At 41.0% G+C, this 23,416-nt stretch overlaps 1 protein-coding gene across 2 annotated transcripts in view; it reads left to right on the top strand.

Moving 5' to 3' along the window:
- Positions 1 to 23,416, top strand: part of ARMC2 (armadillo repeat containing 2) — a 111,198-nt gene that overhangs the window by 15,929 nt on the left and 71,853 nt on the right. For both annotated transcript variants that reach the window (XM_054021738.1, XM_054021737.1), the window contains 2 exons: positions 3,065 to 3,275; positions 22,103 to 22,179. In XM_054021738.1, the coding sequence (XP_053877713.1) occupies positions 3,065 to 3,275; positions 22,103 to 22,179 (288 nt within the window). The remainder of the gene's footprint in view (positions 1 to 3,064; positions 3,276 to 22,102; positions 22,180 to 23,416) is intronic.

Raw genomic sequence — 23,416 nt, 5'->3', positions numbered from 1 at the left:
GTCTATTCCAATGTGAAGGAAAGATAGGAAGGATAGTAAGAGGCCAGTAATGCTCCATCGGGAGCTCTTTAATGACCTGAAAATAAAAAAAAGAATTCTACAAAAGTGGAAATATGGGCATATTCTAAGGAGAAGTTCAAAAAAATAGCACAAGCACGTAGGGACAAAATCAGAAAGGCTAAGGCATAAAATGAATTACACCTAGCAAGGGACGTAAATGGCAATATTATTAAATACATTGGGAGTAAGAAAAAGATGAAGGAAAGTGTAGGTCCTCTACTTAGCAGGGAAGGAGAGCTAATAGGATGTGTCATCGAGAAGGCTCAGGTGTTGAATGCTTATTTTGCTTTAGTCTTCACTGAAGACGTTAATTGTGATCAGATGCTTAACACAATGAATATTAAGAACAAGGGAGAAGGAACACAAACCAAAATAGTTAACATGTTAAAGAATTTTTAGATAAGTAAGATGTATTCAAGTCAGCAGGGCCTGATGAAAATTGTGCTAGGTTACTTAAGGAACTAGTTGAAGCAATCTTAGAACGGTTAGCAATTATCTTTGAGAACTCTTGGAGGATCTCGGTCCGCGCTGTTTCCAGCAGCTCCCATTGGCCTGGAGCAGCAACCGCGGCCACTGGGAGCTGCGATCGGCCAAACCTGCGGACGTGGCAGGTAAACAAACTGGCCTGGCCTGCCAGGGGCTTTCCCCGCACAAGTGGCGGAACAAGTTTGGGAACCACTGTCCTAGAGGACTGAAGAAGGGCAAACATAGTGCCTATCTTTAAAAAAAGGAGCAAAGAGGACCCAGGGAATTATAGACCAGTCAGCCGAACTTAGATGCCTAGAAAGATATAGGAAAAGATTATTAAACAATGTTTATAAACATCTAGAGAATAATAGGATGATAAGTAATAGCCAACATGGATCTTATTGGCACAACTAGCTCTTGACTATCTAATTTCCTACTTTGACAGGGTTACTGGCCTAGTAAATGGGGGTGATCTCTAGATTTTTAGTAAGGCTTTTGACACAATTCCACATGAGTCTCATAAGCAAACCTGGGAAATGTGATCTAGCTGAAATTACTGTAAGGTGGGGCATGCAACTGGTTGAAAGACTGCTAAAAGAGTAGTCATCAATGGTTTGCTCTCAGACTGGGAGGATAGATCTAGTTTAGTCTAACAGGGGTCTGTCCTGGGTCCGTAACTATTGAGTATTTTTGTTAATGACTTGGATAATAGCGTGGAATGAATGCTTACAAAATTTGCATATGACACCAAGCTGAGAGCTGTTGCTGGCACTTTGGAGGACAGGATTAGAATTCAAAACAACCTTGACAAATTGGAGAATAAGTCTGAAATCAACAAGCTAAATTCAATAAAGATAAGTGCAAAGTATCTCACTTAGGAAATGATAATAAAATGCACAGCTACAAAATGGGGACTAGTGGCCAAGAAATAGCACTGCTGAAAAGAAAGGATCTGGGGGTTAAAGTGGATCACAAATTGAATGAGAGTCAACAATGTGATGCAGTAGTGAGACAGGCTAATATCACTTTGTGATGTATTAACAGGAATGTTGTAAGACATGGGAGGTAATTGTCCCGTTTTGCTCGGCACTGGCCTCAGCTGGAGTACTGTGTTCAGTTCTGGGCTCCACACTTAAAAAAAAAATGTGGACAGATTGGAGTGTCCAAAGGAGAGTAACAAAAATTCTAAAAGGTTATGAGGAAAGACTAAACTAAACCTGGGCATGATTTGTCTCGAGAAAAGAAGCCTGGTAACAATCTCCAAATAGGTTAAGGGCTGCTACTAGGAGGATGGTGATCTATTGTTCTCCATATCCACTGAAGGTAGGATAAGAAGTAATGATCTTAATCCTCCATCAAAGGAGATTTAGATTAGATAGTAGTAAAAATGTTCTTACTATAAGGATAATTAAGCACTGGAATAAGTTACCAGGGGAGGTTGTGGAATCCCCATCACTGAAGGATTTTTAAGAACAGATTAGACAAACACCTGTCAGGGGTGGTTGAGGTGTACTTGGTCCTACTTCAGCACAGGGGGCCAGACAACATGACCTCTTAAGATCCCTTCCCAGCCCTACATTTCTATGATTATGTGCACTCTGTTATGTGCTTTTATTTGTGTAGATTTATAAAAACTCTAAATATGGTAAAGTGTTAACAGTAGTTTATTGGGAGGAGGGGGAGAACTATTTGATGCATTGCTGTCCTGAAAATCAGTTAAAACTTTGTAACGAGGAGTCATTTGGAATGTAAAAATGACATTATATTCAGTATAATAATCAAACTGTAATGTGAGGCACTGAGTGTATGCTAGTACCAATCTGTTTATCCCATTTTTATTCTTACCCCAAAATAAGCATCTAAAGAGGCATTCTACAATATGTGCTTTTATTATGTGATTTTTATGCCCTCCTATCATGTGTGCTTATCTACAATCTGATCCATAGATCCCAGCACCATGATATTGCTTTGTTGTCTGTTTGAGGAGAAGAGAATTTAATGTTGTTGCAGCCTTTATTTTTCAGGACTAAGACATTTTTCAGTATCAGGGAAACATTTTACATTGGCTTTAGTGTAGATTCCTTTTGGGGACATGTTAACCTTGAGAGTTTTCCTTTAATCTTAATTGTACCTACTGTTTAAATTACTTTTTATATCCAATTTCTGGCCAGTAATCTCAACCCTATTACTGAAAAATGTGATACTTTCTAGCTCTATGAGGAAAGAAAAGTTTCAAAATAATTGAAAGGCCAAAAGCCTTAAAATATATTGGGTATCTTTTAAAAAAAATAGGGTGTGTGGGTTTTTTTTTTTTTTTTTTTTTAAGAATGAATGTCTCTAAAAAGATCTCTGATGCAAAGTAGAACATTGTGTTTTAGTTACTTTGGTACAGAGTTCTCTAATTAATGTCAGCTTGCTGCGATAATAGGAAAGATAGTATGAAGTAAAAATTCCTATATTACATTTAAAAGACCGCTTGCTGTGTTTTCATCTTGTAAGAACATTTTTGCAAAACATTTATTCCTGGTTTTTGCAGATAAGGAGGGGGTAAATTTTGAAGAACCAGCTACCATGGATGACCTTTCAAGAAGAAGTAATAAAAGTTGTTTAGCAGAACTAAGTCCACACTCCAATTTTAAGGATGATGATGATATTCCACTAATTTACAATGAGCGTAATAAGGCAGAGGATCAAGACTTCTTAAAAGTGGCAGTAGCAACATCTCCATTGCAATTCAGAAGTGGAAGGTCAGTATTTACTTTTTTCTCTTTCCAGTCACAGTTAATTGCATAATATGTCATGTGTCAAAATATATAGAACTGCTAGAATTCAAAGATTTTTTTTTTTTTGTTTAAATTCATTGATATTACTATATGTAAATGATATATTCAGTAAAAACTTATCATTCCTCCCCCGCCTCCCATCCTAAGGAGATTTATTCCTCTTGTGACAAAAATAAAGTTTAGTTCAATATAGGTAAGGATACCTGCTTGACATGAGAAGAATGAATTAAATAGATGTATATACTTTCTGATTTCATTTGATCACTAACATTTCAAAGCTGTGGGTCTGCTAGTAACATTTGGGATATAAAATGGTTTAAAATGGGGATAATAGTCCCTTTTATACCTCACAGCCACATCGCTACACATTCTGTGCTCCCAAGCTTCTTATCTTCAGAGAAGATGAATGGAACAAAAATTGAAGATAAAGTGTCAGAAAAAATAATCTGTGTGTACTTTTTGGTGCTAGCGTCCCTAGCAACAAAAGCAAAATTTATGTATGAGTATGTGTGTGTATGTGCACGCATACTAGATTTTGAAGTGCTTTCTTTAAGTATATTTACTGTACTCTTTGATTATTTTTTAAATAGCTTTACTTTCATCTTCATACCCTATGGCTCAATGTCCGCAGTGACTTAACAGGTGCAGTGTTTCAGCAGACAAATAAGACTCTGGTTACAATCCATTTCTACTGTATCTGGACTGTGATGTCCTTTGTACCATTAGCACTTGTGTAACACTCAGTGGCACTGAATTGTTTTGCCCACTAGTGGATGTGATGTACCAGGATGTAATCACTACCTTGGGCAAGCAGCTACTCGGTGCACACGTGACACTGGCATTTCCTACAGTCTCTACAGATGACTGATGCTTAGGTGAGAAAATCACTCACCTAAGTACAGATATTTTGGCCACTATGATGTGGCAACTGTTATTAAAAGATTACTTTTTCACAGTAACTACTGTAGATCTATACTGAAATTATTGCTAATATATTAATAAAATGATACAGTAAATTTGTTAAGAGTTTGTAATAAGTAGCTCACAAAATTCATCATAATGCATAATTTCTGTTACTGTAAAATAATGATCCTTTAATTCTAAACCCGATAATACTACTGGATAATGAGGTGAACGTCATGTAATGAAGCTGTTTCAATAACTCCATAATAAAGCTATTCTAGCTCTCCCCCTTCTACCCTGATCTTTGAAAGAGGGAGCAAAGGGAAAGAAAATCTGAAAGAATGCGGGATTAGGGTCAACTACTGTTCTTAATAATTGAGAAGAATGAACCTCAAACTGGGTGATAATTGTAAAACTAGCAGGCATGCTAAAATAGCTAAGTTCTGCACAGTGAGCTAAAATTATCTTGTACAAAGTTATTTACTTACCCTTTATTAAATGGATTCATCTCTACAGCTTTTATACAGCTTGCCATGCATATGGCACATTATGCCATATCCACTGAAGTGTCCAGTAGTTTGAGCCACAGAATGTTCTGTTTTGTTTAGTAATAATCACTACAATTCGGACGGTGACTAACTACTGTATTGAACTATTCTTTAAGACTTATTTTTAAAAAATGGGTTAATGCCTTCCAAGACCCTTTGTTTATGCTGATATGAAGAGCAGTCCTTTTAATTAATAGGAGTTTTTTTCCATGTAAAATGTTTTCAGTTTGTTCAAATTCATGTTTTTCGGTTTCTGATTTATTCTGTTAGTGGACTGTGATTTCTCATCTCTTCATTCTAGATTTTCTTTCCATTTCACTCCACCCTAAAACTCTCTAGCATGCTAGAATATATATATATTTTTTTCACTTCTGAGGATGCAATGTGACCATTTCTGAAGTTGCGATAAGTACCAATCCATGGATCCTCTGGCAATTTCAGTTGTAAAAATGGTGTAGCTGGCACAGCCTCTCACAGTTTAAGTGTTTCCACATTAACATGTCCTTTCATGTTTTGAAGGTGCTCATGGATTTGAATCTCTGTCATTACATCTTTCAACTTGGATAGTCTAATTTAAAAAACAGAAACCTAACATTATGCTACGCTCTATCCAGTGCTGTTGATTGAGAATTTCACATCAACGAACAAAGTGTGTGTGTGTGTGTGTGTGTGTGAGAAATACAGTGATCCAAAATTCCTTTCACTATAAGAAAACTGCAGCAATCCCTTTCTTTCCAACCAGAAACAACAACATTATCATTAGTATTATTGTTTATTTAATATATTTATAATATTTCTATTAACCTGGCATCTAAGAGCCCCATTCGTGGATCATGAACCCATTGTACTAGGCACTGCACAAACAGAACAAGAAGACAGTTCCTATGCCAAAGAGTTTGCAATCTAAGTACATTTTTTCCTTCCCTCAGACCTTTTTCAAATGCTCAGGGGGAAAAAAAATAGATAAACTTTGCAGGTGATAAAAGAATATCTGATATACTGAGCCATGAATAACTAAATTGCTCTCCCCTGGCAATCTTCAAATACAAATCTGTGTGTATTATGGACAGTGCATGGTGGGAACTATGCCCTTAGCTATTGTTAGAATATTACAGATTAATGAATAAAAGAGAAGAGACAAAAGATCTAAACATTTTATTAAATTTTGCAACTGATTAGCAGGGTGGATTTGATTTAAATCACTAGTCAGGAAGACTTGATTTTAATCATGGATTTCTACATAAAAGTGCATTCTTGTTGGTTGTTATAACCTTAATACATATTCTTCACAACTCAGAGATAGATGTAGATTTCATTATTAGAAGGTACACACTATACATTTTTAAAGTGATATATTGTGTGAACTTTTCAAATTAGTTTTACAGCTATATCAAAAAATTAATGATTGTTTGGTTATTTCATTTACCAAAGGTAATTGAAGCAGATAGTTCACCTCCCAATGACTTCATAAATATCTCCAATTCAACAGGTTAATCATTAATATTTGGAGGATTTTCTTGCCATGTTGTATTAGGAGGAGAACATCACCAAACAGACATTTAAATTGTTTTATTTAACTAAAACAACGTTCTATTCTGGATTTTTTTTCTTCAACAGCAAATATACTGTATAATATTTTAACAAAACAAGCATATGAATTTTTGAATTTAGTTAAACATTCAAGTTTTTTAAAATCAGGTTTGTTTTTGTTAAAATTGTTTTTAACTAAAATAGTTAAAGGAAATATTTAAAAAAAAAATTAAATAGTCTATGTCAGCCAGGTCAACATGAGAAACTTAAAATATTGGCATCTGCAGTTAACTCAGTCGTCTTCACCTTCATTTTCCTGTTTGTTCATAATCTGGGAAAGAAAAACAAGCTTTCCTGCTTTTTCAGGTCCCAAACGATTTCTCAATTAGAAATGAATTAGTCTAAAGGAAATAATATTCTTTCTACACCCACAGAAGAAGCTACTGCTGTTAAAAGTGAGATTATCATTTCAACAGTCTCTGAATCCAAGTGCTTAAGTGTCTTCCACCAGTTCACGGGTGTGTCTTTCTTTAAAACATCATCAGCAAACATATTTCTTATTCCCAAACTGGGTCTCTTTTACAGCCTGCTGCCATGATAGGTTTTCTAGTGAGAGAATGGTAGGGTAGATCTCAAATCAGTGAAGACTACACTCAGAAAGACCTCAAGACTTTGAGAACATGCTGCTCAAACAGTTTCACTTTTGTTTCTACTGCCTGTCCCTCCCTTCTCACATTTATCTCCAGACTTCTCCTTGTCCAGATTTGTTCCGCCCCAAACAATCTTCTATTCATTGAACTTTTTGAAACTTGGCACTTTTAGAGAGAAAGGTAAGGTATTGACTCTGTGTACACAAATTTGCAGAGGGACAATAGAGTTGAAGTCTGTTATTTCTCACCTCTATGTAGTATTTATTTATTTAAAAACACTTTTGCTGTTAACAAGCATGTTATCTCTGGAGACACAAATCCACAGTTTGAGAACTGCAAAACTAAGCATCTCTGATGGTTTCTTCTAGACTGAGCACTGAGTCCCATTGGATAGATAGAAAAGATTAACCTAAATAATCTATACAGAAGCCCCGGAACCCCATAAGATTGGGTCCCTAATCCATGAACTATTGGAACTCATTTACAAAAGTTTTCTTAAACATTACATAAATATATTCTCGTACTATAGAATTTATAGTCCCTATTCCATGATGAGACATTATAGCTCAAAGTCTGATTTTAAATAAAAAAAATCTGATTTTTATTTTATTTTTATTTTTTTTAAATCATTGATTTTTATCCACCCTGCTGATTAGTGACCAGTGCAGGAGGCCAGGTACTTTATGTCAAAATTATCATAGAATCATAGAATATCAGGGTTGGAAGGGACCTCAGGAGGTCATCTAGTCCAATCCCCTGCTCAAAGCAGGACCAATTCCCAACTAAATCATCCCAGCCAGGGCTTTGTCAAGCCTGACCTTAAAAACTCCTAAGAAAGGAGATTCCACTATCTCCCTAGGTAACCCATTCCAGTGCTTCACTACCCTCCTAATGAAAAAGTTTTTCCTAATATCCAACCTAAACCTCCCCCACTGCAACTTGAGACCATTGCTCCTTGTTCTGTCATCTGCCACCACTGAGAACAGTCTAGATCCAGCCTCTTTGGGAACCCCCTTTCAGGTAGTTGAAAGCAGCTATCAAATCCCCCCCCTCATTCTTCTCTTCTGCAGACTAAACAATCCCAGTTCCCTCAATCTCTCCTCAGAAGTCATGTGCTCCAGACCCCTAATCATTTTTGTTGCCCTCTGCTGGACTCTTTCCAATTTTTCCACATCCTCCTTGTAGTGTGGGGCCCAAAACTGGACACAGTACTCCAGATGAGGCCTCACCAATGTCGAAAAAAGGGGAATGATCACGTCCCTCGATCTGCTGGCAATGCCCCTACTTATACAGCCCAAAATGCCGTTAGCCTTCTTGGCAACAAAGGCACACTGTTGACTCCTATCCAGCTTCTCATCCACTGTAATCCCTAGGTCCTTTTCTGCAGAACTGCTTCCTAGCCATTTGGTCCCTAGTCTGTAACAGTGCATGGGATTCTTCCATCCTAAGTGTAGGACTCTGCACTTGTCCTTGTTGAACCTCATCAGATTTCTTTTGGCCCAATCCTCTAATTTGTCTAGGTCCCTCTGTATCCTATCCATACCCTCCAGCATATCTACCATTCCTCCCAGTTTAGTGTCATCTGCAAACTTGCTGAGAGTGCAGTCCACGCCATCCTCCAGATCATTAATGAAGATATTGAACAAAACCAGCCCCAGGACTGACCCTTGGGGCACTCCACTTGAAACCGGCTGCCAACTAGACATGGAGCCGTTGATCACTACCCGTTGAGCCCGATGATCTAGCCAGCTTTCTATCCACCTTATCTTGAGGGTGCTATTTCTAATTTCCCTACTCTGAAATCCTTATAGAACTTTAGAGCTTGAATGAATAAAAACTATTTAAAGGGTACCTAATAACTTATCAGAGAAGCATGGATTTGTAGTAGAGAAGATCTATCTAGGTCATAGGATAAGACTCTTCTAAATTATATTCCAGAAAATATACATGCTCTGATTCAATAATTAAACCTGCAGAAAGTGTGAGAGAGAGCTAGAAAAATATATTAAAAAAACAAAAGGGGTGGGCGGGAATCAGTTAACTTTGTTTTCTTCAAATAGGTCTTCACATGCATTGAGAATTTAAGTTGGCAAGATTAATTCTCAATAAAATCTTGTTGGCTTCATTTCTTCTTTGTGATTTATTGCTGAATTGGCTGTGGTGTCCATGCTTGTCCATCCTTTAAACCTGGTGGTTAGAAGCCACCTATCACTTTGACCATGGAAATCTGCCAGAAAATCCAAATAACTTACAGCAGATGCCAAGTTTGAATTAGGGAAACTAATATCAGAGGCAGCTGAACCTGAATAATCATAACACTCAGTATCTTCAGTTAGAGCTCTAAGTACTTGTCTTAAGACAATTAGGGAAAATCTGGTTTCCAGTCATTTTGTTCTTTAACAAGTTTTCTCCAACACAGTAGAGCTGTACAATAGGAGTTTCCCCCTCTCCTTTGTATTAGTCCCGTGTCCTTAAGTTGAAATAGGTGCAGAGAAGGGTAATGAAAATGATTAGGGGTATGGAACAGCTTCCATGTGAAAAGGGACTAAAAAGAGTGGGTCTTTTCAGCTTAGAAAAGAGCTGACCAGGGGAGGAGGGCCGGGGGAGATATGATAGAGGTCTATAAAATAACAAATGGTATGGAAAAAGTGACTAGGGATTAGGGTGACCAGACAGCACATGTGAAAAATCGGGACAGGGGATGGGGGGGTAATAGGAGCCTATATCAGAAAAAGACCCAAAAATCGGGTCTGTCCCTATAAAATCGGGACATCTGGTCACCCTACTAGGGATGTGTTATTTACCCCTTCACATGACACAGGACCTAGGTCTCCCAATGAAATTATGCATTATGTAAAGTATGTAACCTGCTGCTTGTTAATCTGTGGAACTCATTGCCAGGGGATATTGCGAAGGCCAAAAGTATAACTGGGTTCAGAAAAGAATTAGCTAAGTTCATGAAGGATGGGTTCATCAATGATTATTAAGGCAACATTTTAGTCACAGGTATTTTTTTGAGAAGTCATGGACAGGTCACGGGCAGTAAACAAAAATTCACGGTCCGTGACCTGTCCATGACTTCTACTATATACCCCTGACTGAATCTGGAGGGGGTAGGGGGTGGTTGCTCGGGGTGGCAGCACGGAGGTGTTGAGGGGTGTGTGTGAGATGGCGCACGGCCTGGGACCCCCGATGGTGCTGGGTGGGGCAGGCGGTCTGGCTGGGACCCCCGCTGGTGCTGGGGTGTGTGTGGGTGGCTGGGCCAGCAGGCTCCCTACCTGGCTCCATACCTCCCCAGAAGCGGGGACATCCCCCTTGCTCAGCTTCTAGGCGGAGGCGTGGCCAGGCAGCTCTGTGCGCAGCCTCTGCTCAGAGCTCCGGAGGCGGTGCCTGCAGTGAGGGGGATGCCCTGCTTCGGGGGAGCCCCCTGAGGTAAGCGCTGCCCAGAGCCCGCTTCACCCCCTTCCGTGCCCCTGCCCCCTCCCACACCCAAACGCTGCTGCTGCTGGGGGAGTGGGACACGGTGGCCCGAGACTGCCCCAGCTGCCTGAGCTGCCCCCGGGCCAGGCGCACCAGCCGCTGCAGAAGTCACGGAAAGTCACGGAATCCGTGATCTCCGTGACAAACTCGCAGCTTTAATGATTATTGGCAAAGATGGTCAGGGATGGAACTCCATGCTCTCGGTATCCCTAAACCTCCAAGTGCCAGAAGCTGGGACTGAATGATAGGGGATGGATCACTCAAAATTAACCTGTTCTGTTCATTCCCTCTGAAGCATCTGGCATTGGCCTCTGTCAGAGGCAAGATACTGGGACTAGATGGACCATTGCTATGACCCAGTGTGGCTGTTCTTATGCAGCTATTGTACATTTTTGCATATTTGGTCCTAAAAAGTACTGTGGAGTTTGAGTGTTTGACCTTAAAAGATGAAACAAAAGATCCAGATTTAGGCTGGAAACTGCCCTTTGGTTCCTTCAGTTATCTCACTCGGACATTTATCTTACTGATGCCTTGACTGTGTGGTTTACTTTCCGCAGGTACACTATGTCCTCTTGACTTCTATGGGCCTTATGCTGGTGCAGTGAAGTGCAGGATCAGAGCCTTAGACTGTTATGTCTTCAGGGCAGCAACATGTCTTCTAATTTTGTAAAGCACCATGCACTCAAGTATCCAAAGTAAAGTGTGGGCATTGGATATCACACACGTGAAAGATAAATGCACACACATTTTTTTAAAATAAGGGCCTTTTTAATGGCTCTGTGTGTGCATGCATGTTAAATACATACCTATATTGATGTAGCAGTTGTTTGTGTCGGACCTTAACACAGGTGTTCTAAATTTCACTCATCAGAATATGTCCAGTATCCTATCTCATTATGGGGCTTCCCATCTTCCAGAACTTTCAGTAAGACACTGGTGGTAGTAATTATTTTTTGTTCAGAGCTCTAGGAATTACCGTAATCTACCCTTTCAATGTCCTCTTTTTCAACTGTGTGTGATTTGTAGAAGAACCAACTGGTCAAGTGATGCAAGGCTTTCAAAGACAGGGATTTGCAATATGTTTTCCAAAGATCAACCTGATGTCTAGCCAACAGAACATGTTTTATCTAGGATTAGAGCAGGAGGGGGGCAGTTCTAGGACAGAGTACAATATCTGCTCTATCAGAAATGTAGTTTCTAAAGCTTCTGAACTCAATTTTAGTTGTTCATGAGAAGCGGACAAAGTCAGGTATTATCTGTAGTCTGTTATCTTGTATAAAAGTTGTACTGTGAGAAAGCCAATTAAGGTTCTTCACAGGTTCTTTTTATTGCTTAATCCAAATGGAGTCTTTCCACTGTTATCAACAGGTTTTGGATCAAGTCCTTGGTCTCAAACTCTGAGAAATTTAGAGCCTCTGGTCCTCATGCCATGAACAGTAATTCAATCCCTAGTGTGGAGACGTGTGTATCATAGGGACAAAGAATTTGGCTTGTTGGCAGGAGTGAGATATTGGGAAGGCTATCTGTGCAAAATAGAGGTTAGAAATAGAAACACAGCCTTGCACTTATTAGAACCGAGTACAATTTGTGTTAGTGCTTGGTTTTGCATAACGTTCAGATCCAGCATACATAGGTAACAGTATCTCCAGCAACTATGACATAATGGATAAGATGCTGTATGTTAAACATGTCCAGGTATGAAGATACCTCACCACTACTAAATTACAGTGGCACGGCAACACCACTATAGTTAGGGTTCCATTAAGACTTCTGATTAAAGGTCGATCTTGCTAAGTCCTCTAAAACTGACATGCATGGTTTAATTCCTTTGAAATTTGGTATGCCTCTGGGTGCCCAAATTTGGGGTCATTTGAGCTAAGGTTGTGGAGAAAGTTTCTAGATGGGGTTTCTTTGCGCAGAGCTAGAGATGAACCTTTCCATGTGATGCGGGTCAAAATGGTCTCAGTCTGTCGAATTTTACCCGAGGTAGTGCATGGCAAACACTAAACCTTTGGGGGACCCAAATTAAGAATGGTATTTGAGAATATATTCACTTCTTTGCATGTGTAGATGTTAATCTGGAAGGATTACACTGCTCATGCAGTCAGTAAAGAAAAAAAAACTTGGAGAGGGAGGATTTCTATGCAGCCATTATATGCTTGAGGGAATGTGGCTGACGCCATTGCCCCCGTGAATGTCCTGCCACTGATGCTCCTAATCTGAACCTTTGCAATAGAGATTTAATAACTCATGTTGCTTGATAGAAGTTGTCGCTGTTACAATGCAGCATGTTTTTATTTTAGGGGGAAGTTTATTGTGAACACACCAGTCAAGGGGCAGTCTAACCAACATTCTTGTTATATTGAGGGGGGAGGAGCCAGAGGACTGTCTGAGATGGGAGGGCATAGGTTGGGATGTAGGGATAGAGAAAGGGGTTATGTCTGCAGAGGGTGGGCAATGAGGATGAGTAGGCAAGGCTTGAAATAGTTACTTGAGAAAATCTGTAGTTTACTAGCTCCTGGGGGTGGGTAGTGGCTTACTTGCTTGAGGCAGATTAATTTGGTGATTCCAAAGACATGTAATGTGGAGGTTTGGAACTGACAGAGTGTAGGTACCTGACCAGCAGGGTTCTCCGCATGTGGATTCTGGATGATTCCTGGATCCCGAAGTTGCAGAAGTTTGAGAGAGAGCAAGGAGTACACTATGACATAGGGGTTGCTGATTACAAGCTGATTTGGGTAGAGATAGGTGGCCTGCATTAGCATCATGTTTTGCTCACTCTGCAGCATCCGTCTAGTGACTTAAGAACTTATGATCTACCGGACATTGTGGTATAATTCACTTGGGCAGAAATGATTAATTCCTGGTGTACACCTTATGCAATGTTGTAAGCAGATTTGGACTGCAGCAGATATTTGTGTCCAGGCTCAACAACTGAATAACTGGTACAGCTTGAAAGCTATTAATAAGTGTTGTAAGACCATTAATTGGAAAATTGGAGGGTTGGTTCATGGCTGATCAGAAAATGTGTACTATATGACATTAGAAACATTACAAGCTATGCCACCTCATTGTTTCTCAGAGATGGGGTACACCTAATGGACAGGAGTCTGAGGATCTTTCTCTCAGAACTGTCAGTAGTTTGGAACAGAAACTATGTGATTTCTCTGACTGCTCCTGCCACAAACTCCACCCTCCAACCATTCTGAAACATGACCAGAAACACCATTCCACTGTAATATAATTGTCCTTCACACCGGGCATTGCATTTTTTTTCCTTTTGGCCCTTGAATAGTGTTAGATGGAATCCTGTGGGTGAGAGTGAATGGCTTGTAAAAGGAGGTGAAGAGCGTGTACGTTTCACCAACTGTGGGGTTGGCAGAGTAAAGGTATGTGCTAACTGGGAATACTGAGGCATGGCTGAAAGAGAGCGATTAAGGTTGCATGGATAATCTTAACTGTGCATTTCTTGGTTTTCAGACTTTGAGTTTTGCTCAACTCAGTGTTGTAAAGGGGGAGGACTTAACTCTGCATTAATGTAGTTTTTTACCATTGAATATTAATGTTTAGTTAGCCACAGTATTTTCTTAATATTGAGCAGAAAGTGCAAAGACCACACGGGAAGTGAATGGCAATGCCAAGAATGCAGGAGGTTGACTTCCAAACTCCGTTCCTATTCTCTAACATACATACAAAGATTTTGATCTACTACCGGTCTAAATATAACAGTGTAGCACTTTATTTTATTGTTTTGCTTGAACTGTCCTAAATAATGGACTGTGCCCATTATGTGTTTGTAGAGCAGTGGTTCTCAAACTTTTTTTTTTTTTCCCCGTGGACCACTTGAAAATTGCTGAAGGTCTCAGCGGACCACTTAATGATCTTTCCAAATGTTTGTACCATTAGCTAGCTATTGTAAAGCACTTCAGATAAAAGTGCTATATTTAAAAAAAAAAAAGCTTAATAATAATAAACTTTTTTTTGTTCTACAAATAAAAGCGCACAACTCATATTTTAATATCAGTAGTCTTACCTTTCTAATGCGATGGATGTGTCCTCTCCCCTGCTGCGGCAACCCCCGAGCTCAGGCTGGGAAGGAGCGGGGGTCTCTCCCTCTCTCCCCCGCCACAGCAGCCACAGAGCTGAGGCTGGGAAGGAGGGCAGTCTCTCCCCAGTAAACAGCCTCTTTCTCTGGCCACTGCAGCCCTGCACGTCCCAAATTTCCCCTCCACCCCCACTTCTCACCCCACTGCCCCCTCCCAGTTACCCCCTATTCCCCCAAGGCCAACACCTCACCTTACATATGCATCTTCTCCAGGGTCCAGGCACCTAATTAGTGGAGCCACGCCTGCACGGCTCCACTAATTAGGTGGGTGGCCCTTCCTTCTCTCATGTACGGCCACCCAGGTGTGCACCTTAGAGGGAACTATCCGCGCACCACCGGAATGGAGCTCAGTTTGAGAACCTCTGTTATAGAGGAATTGTTTTTTATTTGCTCATCTTTGGGATGAACTGACCATGAGACAAAATGTCCTTGGCCTAAAGTCCTTACTTGGTAGCCAGTTTTGAAAATTAAATTTCCGTTCCACTATTTCTTCCTTAATTCAGTAGCCTTTCTCCAACCCCTCATTCTGTTCTTTCTTTCCTGCTGGCAATACTCTTGATACAAATAATGTGTAATTGTTGAAATTATTTCAGGACATTAGCATTCATCAGTTATCTCTTTAATTATTTGCTGTAGCTTTTTTTTTTTTTTTTTTTAATTTCTAAGCAATTTGAACCATTGAAGAACAGGACTGAGTATGTGTTCATATAATTATTCTATTACAGACTGCTTTATACTTATTTTTACAAACTTTTGTAGCAACTCCATTATGTTTTACAAAGGAAAATATTAATCTTAAAACATGATTATTGTAGCTGTTATAGTAATTCCATTTTGTGTTAGGAACACCTATTACAAATATTGATTTATCCTTGTAGGATATGTCTACACTGCCAAACAAAAAAACCAAAAAGCAACCAAACCAAAACCCTAAAAAACCCACCGTGGCAGTGAGTCTCACAGCTGGGGTCAACTGACTGGGTTCATGGGGCTCACACTCTCTAAAGCTAAAAATAGCAGTGTAGACATTCCTGCTTGGGCTCAAGCCCAGGCTCTAAAACCTGATGAGGGGTTGGCCTAAGAAACAAGGCTCCGGGCTAAGTGGAAATCAGGCTCCAGCGTAAGTGGGAACGTCTGCACTGCTATTTTTAGCCCCAGAGCGCAAGCCTCATTAGTAGGGCCCTACCAAAATCACAGTCCATTTTGGTCAATTTCACAGTCATAGGATTTAAAAAATCATAAATTTCATGATTTCAGCTATTTACATCTAAAATTTCACAATGTTGTAATTGCAGGGGTCTTGACCCAAAAGGGAGTTGTCGGGGGGCGTCACAAGGTTATTGTAGGGGGAGTTGTGGTACTGCTACCTTTACTTCTGCGCTGCTGCTGGTGGCGGTGCTGCCTTCAGAGCTGGGCAGCTGGGGAGCTGTGGCTGTTGGCTGGGAGCCCATCTCTGAAGGCAGAGCTATCACCAGCAGCAGCGCAGAAGTAAGGATAGCCTGGTATGATATTTGCCATCTTTACTTCTGCGCTGCTGCCTGCAGAGTTGGGCTCTCAGTCAGCAGCTGCCACTCTTTGGCCACCCAGCTCTGAAGACAGCAGCGCAGAAGTAAGGGTGGCATGGTATGGTATTGCTACCCTTACTTCTACACTGCTGCTGGTGGAGTGCTGCCTTCAGAGCTCTGTGCCTGGCCAAGAGCTGCCGCTCTCTGGCAGCCCAGCTCTGAAGGCAGCGCAGAAGTAAGCATGGCAATACCGTGATCCCTTGCGATAACCTTGCGACTTCCCTAACCCCCCCAAACTCTCTTTTGGGTCAGGACCCAAATTTGAGAAACGTTGGGCTCTCTCCCCCTAACCCCCCAGGTGAAATCTGTATAACATAGCGTGTAAACACACAAAAGACCAGATTTCACGGTCTGTGATGTGTTTTTCATGGGTGTGAATTTGATAGGGCCCTACTCATGAGCCTGAGTGAGTTGACTTCTCTCTGAGACTTGCTGCCTTGGGGATTTCTTTTGTGCAGTGTAGACGTACCCATAGTGCATCTCACTTTGTTCCTAGGGTAGCTGACATGATCGAAAACAATGTTCAGTAGTTGTTATGGATGGCTAGGTAGAGGTAGATGTTCTGTATAAAAAGAGAGAATGTCTTTCCTTTTGTTTTGCATATCTATTTTTTAGATTTTTCCTAAGGAAAGATTGATTCTCATTTGTTGGGTAACCATTCAAACATGTTGCTTTGAAAATAAAAATAGCTTTTATGCTAAATTTGGTGCTTCTTTTTGTTAACCAGGAGGATACACTAGATCTACACACATTTATTTAATCTTCCTTCTTTCCCTCCCTCCCCCAAGCTCTCCCCTATGTTCCATCTTTCTCTTCTGGTGCCTCAAACAATAGTTTCTATTGCCATTGCTGATTCAATGTGCCCTTCTTCTACACTGCCTTTCCCACAGTAATTATATTTTGTTCTTAACCCTCTTTGCTATAATTTTTTTTTTTTTTTTTTTGGGGGGGGGGCGGGGGGGAGTTAATTCTTACTTGTTATGTCTCTTCCCTTGCATCCCTAGGCCATGAGCATTTTAACCTCTGAGCACCATCTTCTATTTTAACATCACAATGTGATGGTTAGGTTGGTTTAATAGTTTTGCTGACCTGGAATTATGTTCTCTTTGCTGCTCTTGGTTTTTTTGTCTCACTCTGATCATCCCTCAGGGACAAGAGACCATTATGAGCTCTCCCCTGGTGAGGAAGCTTGTGTATGTGGCTTGTGTAGGGGTTAGGTGTCCCAAAATCTAGGAGCCAGTGGGGCCTAATTGGCCTTCTCCCACGGCTAGTCTGTGTACCGCTGTCTCTTACCAGTTGAAAATATTGAGGAACAGTCTCTGGATACAGATGACCAATCTTGATTCTGGTGCTTTGCTCTACCTTCATTTGGGATCTCCATATAACGTCAAAGGAGTTCTGTATGTGTAAAGAGAATATCAAAGTCAAGTTCTGCCATGAAAACTGGAGGGGAGGGAGGGATTTTGTCTGTGGTTGAATTGCAGAATAGATTCACCAGTTACATTCACCTACAATTAAAGGTCTAAAAACAATTTTTATATCCAAGAAGAATTTATTTCTTTATACTTTTATTTAATTATCACTGATATTTAACTACAGTACGTATCAGATGTAAAATAAGAAAAGAAAAATAAGTTGCCAAGTAAGTGCAAAGTAATATAATTGTATGTACGTAGAGGCTGTCTTTGGTTGAGGTGTAGGGGCATGTAGCGGGATTTGCCTGGGACCCAGCAGGCCCAATGGTCAGGCCTCAGTCAAAATGTCTGTCCTAGTCTTGGGATGGCTCTTCTAGGCAGCCCGGTTGGGGCAGCAGTGGCCAAGTCACAGTTCGTCATCGTCCTGAGACTCCTGTAATCTCCAGGCAGCTGGGGGGAGGGGAGAAAGGTAGGGAAATCTGGGACCTCACTCTCTGCTGGGTCTTGGCCCAAGGAGACAGAGACAAGGGGTGGCTCAGTCCATCCTGGCTGCTATTCCAGGTCAGCCTCCCTTGGGCTGCTTCCTACCTCCCTGTTTTCCCTTCAGTTTGGGAAATGGCCCCAGCTCTTTGCTTACAGTTTGAGCAATTCAAAGTCTCAACTGGGGGTGGGGGCAGGAGGCTTCCCAGCTCATTTTCAGAGTCCAGTTGTTTCACCTGGGTAAAGGATCAGAGGGGGGAAGCAGGAGTCAAAAAGGATTAAAATTTTATATGGGTGATATGAGGAATATCATATCTCTTGGCATAAACTAATCATTAACTGCTTGGAATTAGGAAGAAACTTCTCATACGAATAAGCTATTTTGTAAATGTCCATGAGTACACAATTTCTTTTACTTTTCTCTAAACCCTCTGGTATAGGCAGTGGTATCCGTTGAGTCAACTCCAGTGATCTCTGCGCTCATACTACTGGCATAAGGGGGCTTCACTCCCCCTTCAGTTCCTTCTTACTGCCCGTGACAGTTGCTGGAACTTCCCTCGTTGTTCAGGCAATTTATCCCAGTGGTTTTCCTTCTCTTTTTTTCGTGTATATAGTTTGTTAGTAGTAGTTTTAGTAGTTAGTGAGTTTTGGATGCCTCCGCACTTAGTTGGAGAGGCTTGTCTGATCCGTGCGGCCAGGGTATGCCTCATTCACCAGGCTTCAAGCCCTGTATGTGGCAAGTCAATGCCCTTGAGCAATCCACACTCGAGCTGTCTCGTGTGTTTAGGGGAAGCTCATAGGAAAGACTGTTGCCAGGTCTGCAAGGACTTCAAACCCCACACCAAGAAAGACCAGGAGGCGAGGTTGAAGGTGGTCCTCATGGAGACAGCCCTAAGACCAATGTCGGAGCTGCACTTAGACTGGGCACCAAGCACCTCAGCTTTGATGTAGAGTGCTCCTTCCGCCAGTTGAGAGTCCCGTCACTGATCCTCCTTCCTGGTGCATAAGAATAAGCATCAGGAGAAGTCATTCCCCAGTGCTGAAAGGAAGCAGGCAAGAGGATCAGGGTAGAGCGAGACCTGTGTCGGGCTGCTCTCCCTCCCCGGTACTGCAGCAGGCCCTCTGTCAGCCTTAGTACTCCCGCCAGCTCTGCTAACTCTGGCATGGGAAGTGCCATCCTCCAGCAGACAGCGTACTAGTCAGTTCGTGGTACCATCAACGCCAGAGGCATTTGCGGCTGCGAGAGGCCTGCTCACTCTTCCAGTCCCAGGGTGCCCAGAGATTCAGGACTTGGCACCACCAGTACCAATGAGTGGCAGAGAGCCATCCTGCAGCTTTCGCGCGGCACCACGGCCACCCTGTAGGGGAAAACCCCCTATGGTAGCCTTGGCTCAGACTTCTCTGTGATGCCATTCGCCAGCACTGAGCGGGTTGGCACCACCTGAGTCTCCACACCCCAGCTCATCGAAGTCCAAAGTTCTTTCCCCACTGTCAGGCCCGCCTGCACTGCTCCATATGCCTGAGAGAGCCTCAGGCGCTATGGTGCCCCTAAACACTTGGTCTCCAGGACTGTGGGGAATGGCACTCATGCAATGGACTTTTTGGAACCTGTGGAGATTTCCCCCGGGCCAGGGCATCATTTCAAGGCATTCGTATTCTGTGGCCTTGGAAAGACTGAGCTTAATTGGGAGACGATTAGCATCATGGTCTGAGCCCCAGGTATGTGGAAAAAAAATTTATAACCTGTTGATTTTGTAAAATGGTGGAGTTTGGAGGGAGGGTTGTACCTTGGAACCCCATGCTCAATTGATCATAAATGTGGTCGCCTAACCCTACCTAGCACACTTATGAGGCACAGCAAATTTCAAGAGAATCCGAGTAAGCATGAGGATTTTAGAGCACCTAGCCCTGGTCTATACTACACAGTTAGGTTGACATAAGGCCTCTTATATCAACCTAACTCTGTCCGTTTACACACAACAGCCTTGCTCCCGCCAATGTAAGTGCTCTACTACGCCGACATAACTCCACCTTCAGGAGAGGTGCAGGGCTTATGTTGGTGTAGTTAAGGTGATGCAGTGTCTATGTAGACACTGCGTTACTCGCATCAGCTGTTGGCTGCCATTCTTGTCAATTTCAGAGCTCCATGCTGGAGCCATGAAATTGACAAAAAAGCCTGGTGTTGGTAGTGGGCTCTGGCTGCCCCCTGTCCCTGCTTCCTGCTCCCTTGTTCAGGGAGTCAAGAAGCCCAGGTGGCTGCCCCCTGCTCCCGGCAGAGCTCTCAGCTCCCCATGCTCCCCCTCTTCAGTTAGTGGAAGTGCTGCTGGTGAGGACATGCACCACTGACAGAAGGAGGGCAGTGTGGACATCAGCCATGGCAGTAATGACTGCGGTGGCTGTAAGTCGACCTAGCATAGGTTGACTTAAGTTTGTAGTGTAGACATGCCCCTGGAAAAGTCATCCTTTAAATAGAAAATTCTGCTAAAACTTAACTAACGTGGAACCGGTGCTCCACTATAACATAATTTCCTGGAAGGTTTCTAATCAAGCAGAGTCAGCCAGTCCAGCCTACTTTGTAGGGAAGTAAACTTACAAAAGTTTTGTTTTTTATTCTGTCTTCATCTGTTTGACAGGGTGACTTTTATCTACTATCTGGCCTGACGGGGTTTAGACCTCAATCCAGCAAAATACTTAAATAAGTGTTTAACTTTAAACCTTAGAGAAGTCAAATTAACGGGTAAGATCTTTTCAATAGCATTGTTAGCACATTTCTATTCTCTATATGAAGGAAATTTAAGGGGATGAATTGTATCAGTATGTGAGCTATAGTTGGAACAAAATGTGTTAACTTAAGTGCATCCTGAAAAGAGAAACCATAGACGTACACCACCTTGACTATGATGTCTTCGTTGATAAATAAATAAGAATCTAAAGAAGAAAAACTTTCCCTTTTTTTAATGGGACTTGGGTTCTTAAATATCCATGCAATTGTGGCATGTAGATAGAGTTATGGTAAACACAACAGAACACAGATTCTGAAATCATGCATTAGTTTCCTTTTTGTCCAAACAAAAACTGATCACATAATGAATAGGACTTTTTACACATCAAAGAATAGCATTATGCAAAAAGACTGGGACTTTTCAGCTTAGAAAAGAGACTACTAAGGGGGGATATGATAAAGGTCTATAACAGTGGTTCCTAAACTTGTTCCGCCACTTGTACAGGGAAAGCCCCTGGCGGGCTGGGCCGGTTTGTTTACCTGCTGCGTCCGCAGGTTCGGCCGATCGCGGCTCCCAGCTCCAGGCCAATAGGAGCCGCTGGAAGCGGCAGGCAATACGTCCCTCATAGGGGATCACTCAATGACTGCATGTTCGGTTTATTCCCTTTGAAGCACCTGGCAATGGCCACTGTTGGAAGATAGGATGCCAGGCTAGATGGACCATTGGTCTGACCCAGGATAACTGTTATGTTCAAAATTGCTTTACAAACCAGGGGCTAGGTGGTGCGGTTACAGTAGTATATGGACAACAAGAACAGTCATTATATGCAATGAGCAATAGCTCTCTCAGAGACTTGGAAATTAGAACTTTTTCACTGAGGAATGTTGATCAACTAAGTCGTCCCCCTTGTCTTTGAAGAATGCTATTATATTCAATAACATTTTTTAGCACATAGAGTGATTTGTGTTTATCAAAACAGTTTATCATATTCTCTGTACTAAGGATCTGTAAAATGCTGAATTTACAAGTTTTAAAATTAAACGAGTCCAAATTTAGTTTGATAACAATAAAAACTAGATCTGTGTGACGTGTCTGTTTCTTCGGCTTTCATTTTTATGTCTGCATATAGAAACACATCAGTTTTTGCATTCCATAATAGTGACATCTTGTGGTGTAAATGTGTCATTGTTTTTGTAGTTTTCCTTTTTAAATGTCATGGAAAGTTTTATATTTAAATAGATTTGAGTTATATGAATGGGCAAAATAATTTAACTGGAAACTGTAAAACTATATTCACTTATTATAGTGTACAGTGTTCTTTTATGTATTGCATTTGGAGAAGGAAATATTTTGGTTATTGTCCTTTAGCAGATTTTTTTTTTTTTTTTTTAGTGTCCAAATTAAAAACGGTGACAGGGCTTCATCAAATCCAAGCAGCACTGGCTGGAATAAATCAGGAAGCAAAGCAGGTACAATATTTTTAAATCTCTTCTCAATTCATTTTTCTGTTCCTGTTTTTCTTTGCTTACAACACTTACTTGCATTTGCAGATGTGAAGTTCACACAAGCAGAAATCATCCAATTTCTCTGTTTCCCTTTTTTCATTTCTTTATGCATCACTGGACAGTGCTTTTTAAAAAAAAGTTGAACTTTTTTGTAGCCCTAGAAGAATAATATTTGAGATTTAATAGATTGACCTTTAGAGCCATTAAACATGATTTCCCGATGTTTCCTTACTTAGAAGTACTAATTTTTTTTATATTTTGCCTTGTGAATTTGGACCACCAATGTAAAGGATATGAATACCTAGGGCAGAATGAGACTATACCAGCTGAAGTTATGGCCCTCAGCTTTTTTTCTGTGCATGTGAATTTTGTTGTAGTTGTGTATCAGATATTCAATAAATAACATTTCTCTTATAATATTTTTAACATGTAAGCTAAAATTACACAGTCACAAATGCTTGGTAAACCTACAGCAGCTGTTTTGCTGTTTTTTTGTTTTTTTTTAAGCTATTTTTCTTTAAGTATGGGCTTGATCCTGGAAGATGCTGAGTGCCTCCTGGGAGGCGCTCTTCACTCTGTTTGCAGTGACTTCAGTTGAAGTTGTGGGTGCTCATGGTTTTACAGGAAGTGATCAGTAGTTTGTTGCTCATGTTTTACATATACGTAAGTGTCATAAATGTATTTGTACATATTATGGAAGAGGCCATATGAACTAGCAGAACTTTTTATTTTCAATTTTACTTGATTAAGAACCCTGTTAATAAAATAAAATGCTGGGGAGCTTTGTTAGGTCAGACACATATTTGGTCTTCAGCTATCTCCAGAATAAATTATGAGATACCAATATCCGCTCAGATGTACACAACTCAGGAGGGAAATGTAAAACAAAAAAATCTTACTGAAATGTAGATATTTTCAAATATGACTTCAGTGATACACTTTTAACTGTAACATTTTAGAGAGGAAATAGTGTATTCTACGTTTAGTGCGCTTGACAGAGGGTATTCTGTAAAGAGGCTAAAAAGCTTAATCAGGTACTGTGTAGCTTTCTAAAGCTCAGTGTTGCTAAGGCTCTTGTATTTACCTGCTAAAAACAGCAACCAATAAATGAAGACGATTAATGTCTTTTTTTTTTTTTTTTTTTTTTTGTGACCAGAATGCAAAGCTATGGTTAAGTCCTATAAACCACTGAGACAGTAAA

The sequence above is a fragment of the Malaclemys terrapin genome, chromosome 3 (genome assembly GCF_027887155.1).
Source record: "Malaclemys terrapin pileata isolate rMalTer1 chromosome 3, rMalTer1.hap1, whole genome shotgun sequence".
Taxonomy (NCBI): domain Eukaryota; kingdom Metazoa; phylum Chordata; order Testudines; family Emydidae; genus Malaclemys; species Malaclemys terrapin.
This window is presented reverse-complemented; position numbering and strand designations above follow the sequence as displayed.